The sequence below is a fragment of the Alosa pseudoharengus genome, unplaced genomic scaffold, assembly GCF_046254945.1.
Source record: "Alosa pseudoharengus isolate Yale_2024_CS ecotype anadromous, Long Island Sound unplaced genomic scaffold, YU_APseudo_1.1 YU_APseudo_1.1_scf_3, whole genome shotgun sequence".
Taxonomy (NCBI): Eukaryota; Metazoa; Chordata; class Actinopteri; order Clupeiformes; family Clupeidae; genus Alosa; species Alosa pseudoharengus.
This window is the reverse complement of record NW_027468718.1, coordinates 13,265,991-13,280,620: the sequence shown is the minus strand read 5'-3', so window position 1 is coordinate 13,280,620 and position 14,630 is coordinate 13,265,991. Positions and strand designations below refer to the sequence as shown.

The 14,630-nt window shown below is 44.1% G+C and overlaps 1 protein-coding gene across 1 annotated transcript in view; it reads right to left on the bottom strand.

Moving 5' to 3' along the window:
- fer1l6 (fer-1 like family member 6) overlaps positions 1–14,630 on the bottom strand; it is a 52,310-nt gene that overhangs the window by 3,013 nt on the left and 34,667 nt on the right. The window contains exons 26-38 of the mRNA XM_076263208.1: positions 14,255–14,391; positions 13,908–14,030; positions 13,762–13,807; positions 13,393–13,437; positions 11,030–11,118; positions 10,159–10,287; positions 8,363–8,488; positions 6,795–6,922; positions 6,047–6,217; positions 5,188–5,342; positions 4,598–4,740; positions 3,922–4,010; positions 3,041–3,139 (exon numbers count right to left, since the gene is read on the bottom strand). Of these exons, the coding sequence (XP_076119323.1) occupies positions 3,041–3,139; positions 3,922–4,010; positions 4,598–4,740; positions 5,188–5,342; positions 6,047–6,217; positions 6,795–6,922; positions 8,363–8,488; positions 10,159–10,287; positions 11,030–11,118; positions 13,393–13,437; positions 13,762–13,807; positions 13,908–14,030; positions 14,255–14,391 (1,480 nt within the window). The remainder of the gene's footprint in view (positions 1–3,040; positions 3,140–3,921; positions 4,011–4,597; positions 4,741–5,187; positions 5,343–6,046; positions 6,218–6,794; positions 6,923–8,362; positions 8,489–10,158; positions 10,288–11,029; positions 11,119–13,392; positions 13,438–13,761; positions 13,808–13,907; positions 14,031–14,254; positions 14,392–14,630) is intronic.

The window sequence follows — 14,630 nt, the reverse complement described above, 5'->3', positions numbered from 1 at the left end:
TTAGGCTATTCAGAAATTATTTGCGAGATCATTACAGCCTGATTATTAGCCTATATTTAAAGCCTAACATCTCTGGTGTGGTTTTGACAATCAGAAAAGTAATTTTCCTTAGCTATACTGAAATAGGCTAATGATGTCAAGTGCGCTTCTGTGGGGTTAGGGTGGGCGCAGTGGACTCGGAGTGCTGTCGCGGAACATTGGAATTTGTGGCTGCTGCCCAGGGGCCTCATTTATAAAGTGTTCTTACGCACAGATTTGATCTTAGACCGTGCGTACGCTCAAATCCATGCCAACGCTGTAGGAACTTAAAATTGTCTAGGGATTGTTTCAGAAATGAAGTCTCAGTCAGCCAGGAGTCAAGTCAGAAATCTCAGAGAGCTTTATTCACGAATCCGGAGACCTACGTCGTGTTGCTAACAGACGCAGTCTGATGTTACAAACAGGGAAACACTTTTTATACTTCACTGACAGTTCAGACAAGACATGACATCTCCATTAATGGTACGCAAACTTGTTTACGACATAGTTACCCAAAGAGTCAACCATATCTATAAGGCTGTATCCCATAACGACCAAGGGCCATGGAATTCAGTCAAGATTGACCCCAAGACAGTAAATAAGGTCTTAGGGCGCCAGCCGTCGAGAAGAGGCCTACCCAGCCTCCTTCGAGGACACACACACACCTAAGCCATGGTACACACATACACAGCATTGACACACGCACATACATCCAGACAGTATGGCATACGCACACACTTTCAGCAAGGCTGCAACCATGCGCTCACCATGAAGGCGCATACACACACAGCAGGACTGCACACTCACACACCCAGCATGGCTGCGCAAACACCTTGAACATGGAATTCCACAGTTGTTAACACATAAATCTCTCCTTCACTTTCTGCTTACAGCAGCGTCTCTTTCTTCAGCTTTGCACAGACCATACCAAAAGAGCAAATGGTTGAATATAGCCTGCACTTAAATGGAAACACCTTTAAGGCCAAAATTTCTCACTACAACGCTCAGATTTATAAAAACCGTCTTTGACGTGGAAAAGTGCTTATCTCCACGTCAGGTTCATACTCGACGTACGACCATTTCCTTGTGGTAATGCCGGGGTACTGCAAGTAATCTGAGGTCTAAGTGCGATGCAATGTACATTTGTGCCAGGGATGTAGTGGTAAAATAAGAGGTGGGTGAACTATGAATTCTGCAATCTCGGTGAGGTGGACTGCGCCATGCGGTATGGGATTTAAAAAAAAGGCATTCACAACATGTTTGTTAATGGTGGAGGTTATTGTACAATATTGGGAATATAGGATTTGAAATTGTCGGACATCAATTATTTTTGTTATTCAGCACCCCTGGTCAAAAATAGGTTCCCGCGCGCCTGCATACACTCAGCATGGAACACACACACACACAGCACACATACACTCAGCATGGAGCACACACACACACAGCACACATACACTCAGCATGGAACACACACACACACAGCATGGCTGTGCAAACACCTTGAACATGGCATTCCACAGTTGTTAACTCATAAATCTCTCCTTCACTTTCTGCTTACAGCAGCGACTCTTTCTTTACCATTTGCACAGACCATACCAAAAGAGTAAATGGTTAAATATAACACACACTTATATGGAAGACACCATTAAGGCCAGAATTTCTTACTACAAGGTTGTCACAGATGATGAAAGAATGAGGTGAGAGGAAGAAGAGATGAGAAGGAAGAACAGAAAGAGGAGGAGAGGAGAAATGAGATGAGGGAGAGGGGAGGAGAGGAGAGAAAGAGGAGGAGAGGAGAGAGAGAGAAGAGGAAAGAGGAGAAAGAGGAGAGGGAAAGAGAGGAGAGGAGAAAAGAGGGAGAGGGGAGGAGAGGAAGAAGACAAAAGAGGAGAAGAGAGATGATGGAGAGGAAAGGAGAGAAGAGGGAGAATGAGAAGAGGAGAGGACAGATGTGGAGAGGAGGGGAGGAGAGGAGAGAATAGGAGAGAGGGAGAAGAAAGAAGAGAAGAGGAAGGGAGAGGGGAGGAGAGAAGTGGAGAATATTATACATGATGAGAGGTGGAGGATGAAGAGTAAGTACAATGAGAGAATGTAAAAAGGGAGGATGAAAGTAAGTAAGAAAGAGAAGATGAAAGAGTAGATGAGGGGAAGGTGAGAGGATGTGTGTTAAATGGGTGTCAGTGATGACATCATACGGGTGCAAGGGGAAAACCAGTGATGTCAGCTCTGTTCGTTTTTCAACTTCAGTGAAAAAAAAAGTTGGGGTGGCCTGTGGGGCCAGTTGACTTCCCTTTTGCAACACTTTGAAGTGCATTTGTTCAGTTATTATGACCGCCGCGCAGCGAAGCGGCGGTCATATAGGTTTAGTCAGATTTTTTTTTAAAATTTTTCGCATGGCCAATTTTCCGTCAAGGATTCCCGGGACACTGAAAGACCGGGGTGCACGAAACTTGGTGGGCATTTAGCCCCACAAGGATAGCATGGAACCATCGTTTTTCGTTTTGATCTGTAGCCCCACCGTTGGACTGGACCCCCTGAAAGGAGGGTAGGGCATTTCTTCAGTTATTTATTTCATGAATGTTCTAACTGTGGCAAAGCAAACTTGGTTTTCTCTGTGCACATCTCATACAGGAAATGGCCATTTGTAGCATACAATGTGAACAGAATACCTGTTTGTTTGCCCTCTATTGTATGTTATGAGCGAAAGAGAGCTGAACCGTATACCAAAGCAGCATACGCACAGGCAGTGTGCATAGGGTTCCTTATCTACATTAGGTTGGAGGGGTTCACAAGATGACTTGGCTCACATTTGTTTTATGAGTTATTTGTGTTGTTGTGTTGTTTCTGTTGCTGTGTTTTTCTGTTGTTTGTTTTTTAGAGTTGTTTGTGTTTATTAATTGTTTGTGTTTTTGAGTTGTTTGTGTGTCTCTGTTGTTGGTGTTTTTGAGTTGTTTGTGTTTTTGAGTTGTTTGTATTTTTGAGTTGTTTGTGTTTTTGTGTTTTCCCCGTCCCATCCCCGCACCCTTTGACGTAGATATCACTGGACTGCTGTCCCGTTATGAAGTTGCTGTCCTCCAGAATCACATCTTCAGTGTTCCAGATGATGATTCTCAGCTCATACCTACGACACACAAACAAACACACACACAGAGTTCATAATGCATGCATTCAATTCGTTATAGACTCAAAACCTACAGTGAACATTAACAAGCACGTACACAGAGTTCACAATGCATGCATTCAATTAGTCATAAACTCAAAACCTAGAGTAAATATATGCATAAACCAATGCATATGCTATGCAATCGACTTTAAATGTATTTACACAACAGCAGTGACCATATCGTATAACACAGACTCGTTAGAAATCCCCATATAGAACTGTTTGCACTCTGTGTCTTACTTACGTATGTAGAGGTCTGCTGCACACAGTCTGACAGCATTTATTTTGGACTTACTGCAAAGTGTCAGTAAACAAACCAAAAATACAACACTGAGGAAGACAAACAGCATGAATGCTTGTGTGCTGAGTGTGTTTAGCATGAATGCTTGTGTGCTGAGTGTGTTTAGCATGAATGCTTGTGTGCTGAGTGTGTTTAGCATGAATGCTTGTGTGCTGAGTGTGTTTAGCATGAATGCTTGTGTGCTGAGTGTGTTTAGCATGAATGCTTGTGTGCTGAGTGTGCTTCACTAATTCACGGATTTGGATAAATGCAGAGACCAAATTTCCCTCACGGGATCAAAGGAGTATATATACTACTACTATACTACTATACTAGTAGGATGTGCATTGTAATGGGTTTGGGAGGAAGCCTGATGTAAAGGTACTAGTCCAGACTTGCTCTCACCCTTTGGGGTTGTAATGTTTTAAAGGTGTTGTGGCTAGTCCAGACTTGCTCTCACCCTTTGGGCTTGCGTGGGGAGATGTCCACTGGGGGTCCAGGGAGTGGCATGTCCATGGGAAACACATCCACCCACATCTGTAGCTGACCCTGAGGGAAACACACACATTTCCTTTTAAAAATATATACAGGAGAGATGTAAAATTCCTGTTGCTATAGGTAGGGGCTTTCACACAGCGGCCAATCAACAACCAAGCCTATTTACCGTCAAAAACTAATCACCAACAAAGTAACTTTTGTGGGTAAAAACCATCACCAACACAACAGCCTTTGAGAGCATTTTACTGGGATTATCAAGCAGGCACTTTCCGTCATCTGTGTTTCATTGGATTAGGCCCACAACACTTCCTGGTATCCCAGACCCACCCCACTCTACATTCATGATGGGTTCTCTACCAACATAATATCGACATATTCTTCGGTCATTCCTCGTCGTTGTTGTGGTCGTTAATGATCCAATCACACAGACATATCATGTTTAAGTTTGGTTTGTGTAGGATTTTGGGCATACCTGCTGAAGGATTAAAGACTAGTCCCTGGGGGTTTGGTTTGTGTGTGTGCTTTTGGGTATACTTGCTGAGGGATTAAAGACTAGTCCCTGAGGGTTTGGCTTGTGTGTGCTTTTGGGTATACCTGCTGAGGGATTAAAGACTAGTCCCTGGGGGTTTGCTAGTCACCTGTTCCATGCCGGGTCGGTTCTTGTGGTAGAGTGTGCGTGTCTCAATATGCTCAGGCACCAGCTGACAGCCCACACCTGGCATCTCTGCCCACCTGTGCAACACCTTCAGAGCCAGGTGCTCGTACGACTCCACTGCCCGCTCTGTAAGAGAGAGAGGACAGTGCTCAAATAGAGTTAATGGGGTGGTGGTAGCGAAGTGGCTTGGGAGATGGGCTAGCATGCAGTAGCCAGAAAAGTTGTGGGTTCAATTCCCGGTTTCTACCGTTGTGTCCTTGAGCAAGGCACTTAACCCCGGTTCTCCAGGGACAATGGCCCTTGTAATATGATTGACATGTGTAAGTCGCTTTGGCTGAAAGCGTCTGCTAAATGAATAGATGTGAATGAAATGCAGCAGGGGAAACATTCCCAAAACCCCCACATTCAGATACAGGCTATCACCTGGGCTCAGAGACTAATGCAGGTTGACTGTCTCCCAACCACTAAATACAATAGATCCCAAAGTCTAAGATTAGGCTCCAAGTCTAGAATTCAGGGCCTCCTTGGCTATGGTCCTAGTGCTAGTGCTAGTCGTGGTTCCATGGGCCTCACCTTCATCCACAAACAGGGTTTTCCCGGTGAAGACCTTGTCTCCAATAGTGATCCTCCCGGGATTGAAGCGCGGCCCATTGAGCCGGTTCTCCTTGCAAAGCTTGATGAGGAGGTCTGAGGGCTGGATGCAGTCTCTCCAAGCGTTATAGCCCTCACTGTAAACAACAACAACAACAACAACACTCAGCCTCACTGTAAACAACAACTAAAACAGTCAGTCTCACTGCAAACAACAACTAAAACAGAGCCTCACTGCAAACTACAAACAACACTCAGCCCGCAATTGCAAAGCCCTCACTTCAAAGTGTAGAGTAAAGACGAAAGAAAGGAGAGAGGAAAGAGGAGTAGAGAGGATAGAGGATAAAGAAGTTAAGAGTAGAGAGGAGAAGAGAGAAGAGAAGGGATGGGGTAGAGGAGAGAGGAGAGGAGAATAAGGAGAGGGCTGGAGGAAGGAAGAGTGTAGGACAGCAAAAGAGAGGAGAGAGGAGAGGACAGTGAAAAGGAGAAGAGAGGAGAGTAAAAGACAAGTGAATGAGAGTGGAGAGTAGTGGAGAAAAGAGAAACAGAATTGTGGAATTATACATCTTCTGTTGTCATAGGCAGGTGGCCAGTGTTCTACTGCTGCATTTTCTTCTAGTGAGATAAACCCATCAGCTAAGGGTTCAGCAAAGACACGTTCCCCACTCAAACCCATCATCTAAAGGAGCCAGCCGAGGGCTCAGTGCCAGGGGCGTTCCCTACTCAAACCCATCAGCTAAAGGAGCCAGCCGAGGGCTCAGTGCCAGGGGCGTTCCCTACTCAAACCCATCAGCTAAAGGAGCCAGCCGAGGGCTCAGTGCCAGGGGCGTTCCCCACTCACAGTGAGTACTCGCTGGGCAGGCCGCAGGTGGCCCGGTGGCGGCTGTAGAAGCGGTTCTCCAGGTCGATTTGCGTCTCCCCGATCAGGTCGTCCCCTCCGATCAGGTCGTAGTCGTAGATGAGGACCTTCAGTAGGGACTCTCTGGGGAATGAGGCCTGGAACTCAAAGGACCTGAGTGGGGAAAATAACATTTTCTTTTATCAGAGCATTTTAGCCACAAACTTTAATATTTCACATGTTTCTACCTAGCCTTACTCTAACCATAAGTAGAATTCATTTTACCAGACTGCATAAGTGTGCAAGGCAATATAACTCCAATATAATTATATTAGTGACAACAGATGGACATCAGGCGGGTTCCTGAAAAACACCTCAAAAAGGTGTAAATTGGCCTTTGGGCTTAACCACAAACTAAATAACATAAATAAACATGCCACCACATGATTCTGCCATATTGACATACGTTCTGGAACCCAATGCGGTATCTAGGTGTCTAATATCTATGATGAGCACTGTGAGTGTGGGTCCATGGCTATGAGATTGGTCACCATGATGGAGAAGACTAACATGCAAGACACCACGATAGAGAAGACTAGCATGTAAAGCTGAGATGTATCAATGCTCTGTGAATTCAAGTGACACACACTCTGCAATGAATAGAAAATAGCATATGTGTAGCAAATCCACATTTGTAAAGGGATTTCAAATTACAAACCAATATTCATGATTCACCACAAGACACACTGACCTGCCAAACACTGGGTTGAGCTGTTTGGGGATGTAGTTATCGCGGTCTTTGATCTCGGTTTTGCCAAGTCTCAGGACGATGTAGGGGTCAGACTTCCCATCGGGGTCCGCGGGGTGCAGGTTGCTGGCCTGGGGGGAAACATGGGGGTGCTGATTTAGCTTGTGGGGAAATGCAGGAATGCAGCATATTGGTGGATTTGAGTGACAGGGCTAAAAGAGAACAATTTGACTTAATTAAAATTTGATGTTAAATACAATTAGTAAAAAGAGTGTTGTTCTGATCTGCAAAACAAAAGGAGATAAGGATTTAATCTTTCCATCCTTTCACCTGGCAGGGCAAGCTTTAACTGTAGGGCATAAAACCAAATATCTAGGACACATCATCACAGACCAAATGTGTGATGATGATGATGACATCTATAGGCAGCGCCGCATGTTATATGCACAAGCTAAAATGCTGGTTAGGAAATTCCACTGGTGCTCAGATAAAGTTAAAATAAGCCTGTTCAAAGCATACTGTACTCCTCTATACACTGCCCACTTATGGACCAAGTTTAAAAAGTCAAGCATCCTGAAGCTCCAGATTGCCTATAATGATGGGTTGCGTATACTGCTTAAAAAACCCAGGTGGAGCAGTGCAAGTGAATTATTTTGTAGGGTAGGAGTCAACACATTCCATGCACTGTTGAGAAACCTAATGTACAAATTAATTTGCAGATTGAATGCTTCATGTAACCTTATCATTATGCTGTTGTCAAATCCCGGTCTTAGTACTGTGCGATACCAGTCACCCATGTGGAAACATAGCCTGGCTTGCGCCACCACTTCTCAATGAGACGTGGTCTGGGAACCAAACGTTAATTTTCTCGTATTTGAAAAAAATGCCCAGATCCAGATATCAAATGCGTCTGTGCATAGCTCATCATCGTCTTGCTTTCCCCCTTGTTCTGTGATTGGTTCCCTATCTGAGGCAAAAATTAGAGCGGTAGTTTCCAGGCTGCCTTAGCAGCGTGAATCAAATCGCGTGCAAGGCAGCATGGGAACACCCAGGCTAGTGGAAACACTGGTATCATTGCCTTTTTGCCATTTGCCATTTGCCATTGTCCTGTTGTTGTTTGTGTATGTGCTGTTGTTGGGATTGGTATGTGTATTTATTGGACCATGAGTCTGGAATAAAAGTTGATTGATTGAATAGTTCAAAGGCCAGTATGTCTGAGACAGAATAGAATCCTTCTATGAACTTTGGTGCTACAATTCATTACAATTAAGACTGATGCAAGCCTTCTCAGAAGTCTAAGGTATGAATGGCTGACAGCAGTACATATGAGATGTACAGTATTGTGGTGTCGTGTGGATGCTCCAGGCTACATTTATATTTATTAATTTACAATTATTCATTTGGGTAGATGCCTGTATCCAAAGCAACTTCAAACAAAAACAAGAAATAACCTTCAAGCTACAATGCAGAGGAGATCTTAGTTAGCAATTACTGCTACATCAATCAATTCTATCACCAGAGTCTGAGAGGGCAGAAGGCTGGTTGTTACAGCATGCTAATCGGTTACTCACGGAGACGATGTAGACGCGGATCAGGACCTTGGTCTCGGTGTTGGCGGGGATTCCCTGGTTGATCCTGAACGGTCCCCCACACTCATCGTCATCCTCGTCTGGCAGTCTGTACAGACAGAAGCGGCCCTGAGGACCGACATGGACCAGAACGTTCAGTATATATACTACATGTTAGGGTGTCAACGTGGACCAGAACGTACAGTATATATGTACAGTATATATACTACATGTTAGGGTGTCGACATGGACCAGAACATTCAGTATATATACTACATGTTAGGGTGTCGACATGGACCAGAACGTTCAGTATAAATACTACATGTTAGGGTGTCGACATGGACCAGAACGTTCAGTATATATGTACAGTATATATACTATATGTTAGGGTGTCGACATAGACCAGAAAGTACAATATATATGTACAGTATATATACTATATGTTAGGGTGTCAACATGGACCAGAACATACAGTATATATGTACAGTATACATATGGGTGTCAACATGGACCAGAACGTACAATATATATGTACAGTATATATACTATATGTTAGGGTGTCAACATGGACCAGAACGTACAGTATATATGTCATTAAAATAGCCCCACATCTTCACATGTGATGATGTGGGGCTATTTTAATTCCAAAGGCCAAGGGAACTTTATCCATGTGCATAGTATCGTGGATCCATGAAATAACTGGCCTTTAAAAATAAAAATCTGCCTGCCTCTATGGGAATTTAACATAGTGGTGCCAATACTTATGATCCCTTTTAAGGAAGACCATTTATTTATTTATTACCATTTATTAAAATTGGTGTCCTTAAAGGTTGGATATTTCCTCATTTTTTTACTTAAGGCACTGAATAGGTGTTTAAATGTTGTTTTCCCTCGCCCCTTAGTGCTTGCTTTATCATCATTATTATCATCTGAGAGAGAGAGAGAGAGTACTTTATTAAGTGGAGCACTGATATCAACTATGTGACAGACCGGCCGACAGACTGACTGATTATTGCTTTGTCTTGTGCTATTGCTATAGCCTGGATACGGGCCTGTGTTATTAAACGGATCTCCTTGTCAATTCAAATATAGGCTAGGTCTACATCAAAGGAAGCAGATGAAAGGTTAGCGTAAAAAAAGACATGTTGGCAGCCTTAGTGACACTGTAGCCTTTCCATTGTTCCTTGTGCCTATCCCAGTGCTGTAGTCTAGTTTGCTGTAATCTAGTTTGGTGTAATCTAGTTTGTTGTAGTCTAGTTTGCTGTGTGCTGTAGTCTAGTTTGCTGCGATATTGCTTAGGTAGCCTGTGGTGCTCAGGGTGATGAGAGCTATCTTATTGGACGAGATTGTTTTTGCCATATCCAGTGTTCAAAAGACTGTCACATGTTGTTTGCGAAAAATATGTAATTTCAAAATTCTATCACAAATGTATGCGTCTATACAGAAATCTTGATGCTTTTTAAGTGGGTATAGGCCTACTGCGTGGACCTGTGCATCACGCACAAAATGTGATGGCACAAATGCTGCTGGTTTCTTGAAGGACAACGATAACTGATAGCGTAGATAGTGTCCACTGATAGGCCTAATATTTATCTGGAGAGCTAGACACTAGGCTACTTGGCTGATGAAGCAGAGCCAGCCCGTCGTCCGTTGGATGGACGGCCGTTCTGGACTTTTCCGGAACATCCAGACTGCCAGTCCGCCCCTGGATACTGCTGATACGCTGATGAGTGTGTGTAGCTCCGGTTCTGGGCCCGGTCAGGGGCAGCCCTGGTGGGGAGGGCGTGTTCTGTGCTCACCTTGAACTTGCCCACCAGGCGGTCGTCACTGGAGCCCTCCTCCTCGTTGGCCTTGCCCCGGTAAAGCTCAAACGTCTTCACCCAGTCATCAAAGTGGGTAAACTCCTCCTCCAGCTCCTTATCATAGATCTGAACCCACAGCACACACACTATGTGCTATTATCGCCATACACTCTGTGTGTGTGTGTGTGTGTGTGTATGTGTGTGTGTTGATATGAGCGTACAGAATTTGATTGTTTGTGTGTGTGTGTGTTTGTGTTGATATGAGCATACAGAATTTGAGTGTATGTGTGTGTGTGTGTGTGTGTTGATGTGAGTGTACAGCATTTGTGTGTGTGTGTGTGTGTGTGTGTGTGTGTGTGTGTGTGTGTTGATGTGAGTGTACAAAATTGTAGTGTGCGTGTGTGCTTGTGTGTGTGCTTGTGTGTGTGCTTGTGTGTGTGTGTGTGTGTGTGTGTGTGTGTGTGTGTGTGCGTGTGTGCTTTTGTGTGTGTGTGTGTGTTGATGTGAGTGTACAGCATTTGAGTGTGTGTGTGTGTGTGTTGATATGAGTGTACAGCTTTGAGTGTGCGTGTGTGTGTGTGTGTGTGTGTGTGTGTGTGTGTATGTGTGTGTGTGTGTGTGTGTGAGAGAGAGAGAGAGAGAGAGAGAGAGAGAGAGAGAGATAGAGAGAGTGTGTGTATGTGTTGATGTGAGTGTACAACATTTGATTTGAGTGTGTGCGTGTTGGCATGAGTGTACAGCATTTCACTGTGTGTGTGTGTGTGTGTGTGTGTGTGTGTGAGAGAGAGAGAGAGAGAGAGAGAGAGAGAGAATATGTGTGTGTGTGTGTGTGTGTGTGTGTGTGTGTGTGTGTGTGTATATACTGAACCTGCAGAGTGGCTAGTTTAGATTGCTCCATCACACTCTTGACCAGCTGGACTTTCTGTGTCTGTGTCATCTGTTCCTTCATGCCAGACACTGACAAGGACACATTCTGTTACTGCGCACATCACAAACATAGACACATGGACATGGATACACACACACACACACACACACACACACACACACACACTAACATTGATACATACATGCCTACACATACTATGCGCGCGCACACACACACACACAGGAATGAGAAAAACTACATTCAAATGTATTTTCAAATAAAATATCAAATACACTGATTTTAAGTGTATCAAAATAAACTACAAAATACAGTTAAAATACTGTATTTTCGTATTTTGAAAATACTAAAAATACTCCTTAAGGGAGCATGAAATCACTTTCAAACCTTCCACATCTGTCTACTTAATCTATTCCTGCATCAGCACACTGACTCTGTTGATTAAGTGGGCATTGTTTAAGAGCAACAGCTTTTCTCTGCCTACCAGACATGCCATTAATCTGCAAACAGTAAACAGATCAACTATGCTGACATGCCTGTAACATCTCATATCCTGCTGTATCAGAAATGTACTCAAGAAGTCACATCTGAACTTGTCAAGTGGCACAAACTAACTACCGAACCTATTGAGAGCCGCAGAATGTGGGCTTAAAGCAACTCAATGCAGTTCTATTGCCTCAGAATAACAGCTTCAAACTCACGTACGGGCATTACCCAGAATGAAGTCTCTGGCATTGTCAATGCATGCCCAGAATGATACTGCACTGTGTAAAGCTGTTGATCAGGTAGCATTATGACCCTTTTAATTGGTTTTTAACTAACTGGGTACTGTGTAAGCGCTAAATGGGGTTATATTGACGCCAAGAGTATAGATATGGATGGTACATGAGGCAACTTTTTGAGCAATGTTGCCGGGGAACCACATATCAGGTTCCATGTGTTCCAATAATGAAGGTTCTCAAGAAACTGATGGTTAAAGTTCTCAAGAAATTGATGGTTAAAGTTCTCAAGAAACCTGAGGTTGGTGTGAGAAAGGGGGTGTATTGTGTGAAGGAGCAACCTGCATGTTACTCATCTTGCACTGGATCATCTTCCTGACTCTCAATATTCTGATCACAAGTCTGGGCAAATTACTTCAGCACCAGTCAGAGGCTACATTCATTGTTTTGCACTTTTATGATGCCATCACATCACCATAAGTATTGGTTTTACCAAAAATATTTAGCAATATTTTCAAACTATAAAAAAACACACCTATAAAGTATTTTGTATTGGAAAAGCATCAAAAATACCTGCATCCCTGCACACACACACACACACACACACACACACACACACACACACACACACACACACACACACACACACACACACACACACACACACTACACATTCAGATCTGAATAGACATCCATTAAACCCCTACACCTAATGGAGAGGAGTTCACAGACGGCACTAAGTCTTCTACAAAAGCAGATTTATCTAGAAGATTCCCTGTTTCACCAGATGGGACCATCACCATAGTCACAGCATAATGAAATGACTGTAGAAGCATTGTAGGGGGAAGCCCTCAATAACCAAGAACAACAGTCAACAAACTGATACACAACAAACAACAAAATGACTCTCCGCAGAGAATATAGAGAGTCAGAGGAGACACTAAATGGAAACCCATTCTGATTAAGTTATTTTTAAATTGTATTTAGTCATGGATTTAGTCAAATTATTATTTTCCCCTTATGGTTTAAAAGGCTGACTCCATTTTAGCCTCCCGCCTGAGAATGTCCTGACCCCTGTGAAGCACCAGGCAGCAGGCAGCTGAAACACATCTGGACCATACTGATTTGGTACTGGCTTGGGTCTGGCACCGAACTAGCTTGGGTCTAGAACCGGAGTAGCTTGGGTCCAGACCCAAACTATTTGGGGTCTACTGTAGAACCGAACTAGCTTAAGCTCAGCCCTGAACTAGCTTGGGCCCGGGACTGAACTAGCATGAGTCCGGCACCAAACTAGCTTGGGCCTACTAGCTTGGGCCTACTAGCTTGGGCCTACTAGGGTCTACTAGCTTGGGTCCGGTGAACACTGGCACTGAACTTGGGTCTGGCACCAAACTAGTTCAAGTCCGACAGTGGCACTGAACCAACTTGGGTCTAGCTCCGACCAAGGCTGACTTTTAATTTTGAGTTGATGTGTGTGTGTGTGTGTGTGTGTGTGTGTGTGTGTACAGGTCTTGCTATGCAACATTTGATTTGAGTCTAGCTCTGATCTAGATTGGGTCTGGCTCTGATGTGTTCCACGTTCTGCTGCTGGCTCTGAGGGATCCGAGCTCTGGATGGTGTTCTTACCCAGAGAACCCACTCCTTCTGAGATCAAGCCCTGAAGCGGAGCAACTGCAACACAACACAACACAGCAGGCAAGTAAGCGTTTGTGTGGCACTGCTGGTGTGACCAGCGTAGACTAGGGAGCAATCACTTCATCATTCTTATCACTTTACCTGTCAATTTGATCTCAAACAGTCCAACAGCACATAGATTTTTGGCTGATTCTACCACCACCCGTTTGACAAAAGAACAGTGTCCCACAAAATGTTGATTGAATTTCTCACAGTTTTTTATTCTACTGTCAGACATACAGTCCAAGTCCAGAAGCAGATATAGGCATGAGTCAGACATTTTAAGGCATGGGGTGTGTTGGGTACGGCATGGGTACTCACTGTTGTCATAGACCTGGGGGAATGGGTGACCATCCTTGACACGAGCCTGGGAAACACACACACACACACACACATACACACATTTAAATACACTAAAGCTTTGAGGCAAATAAAACACACACACACACACATATACACACACACACCTGTTTGATTTTCTCCACAGAGGCGTAGTATTTGGACCACCAGTCGATCACACACTCGGCAGACTCGTCTGCAATGGTGCGCTTCTTCCTCTTCGTAGACCTCCTTGTCTGCTTCCTACTCTCCTGGTACACACACACACAATCATTACATTAGTGTGTGTATGACACTGTGAGTGTGTGTTTGCATACATGTCTTTTGTAGTTGTGTGCACTATGCGTTTGTTGTTGTTTGCACGTGTCACCTGTCTTGTATGAGTGAGTGTGTGTGTAAAGTCTGTGTGTAAAGTCTGTGTGTGTGTGTGTGTGTGTGTGTGTGTGTGTGTGTGTGTGCGTGTGTGCATCCTCACCCTCTTGTCTTTGGGTGGAGGTTGGTGTTTGGGTGTAGGCAGTACGGGTGCAGAGTCGTACTCTATGTTGATGTAGATCTCCTCAGAAGGGGGACGTCCCTCTGGCTGGTGCCCATCTTGAACAGCCATTTGGAGAACTGGGGGGACAAAGATGGAGGGCCCCATTTTAAAGGCTGGGCAAAGTGCAAAGTCGGTCTATGAGCAAAGTTCTTGTGCATAAACTAAAGCCATCATGTGGCGTGAGACAGCTTTTAGCTGCCCTGCTGCTGTTTGTGCTTAGGATCTTTCTCATGGTATTAGATTTGCAATAGATTGTGCATAGTTATTAAGCAAGCTTCAGTTAGACTTCAGACTTCACACTTTTCCCAACATTTAA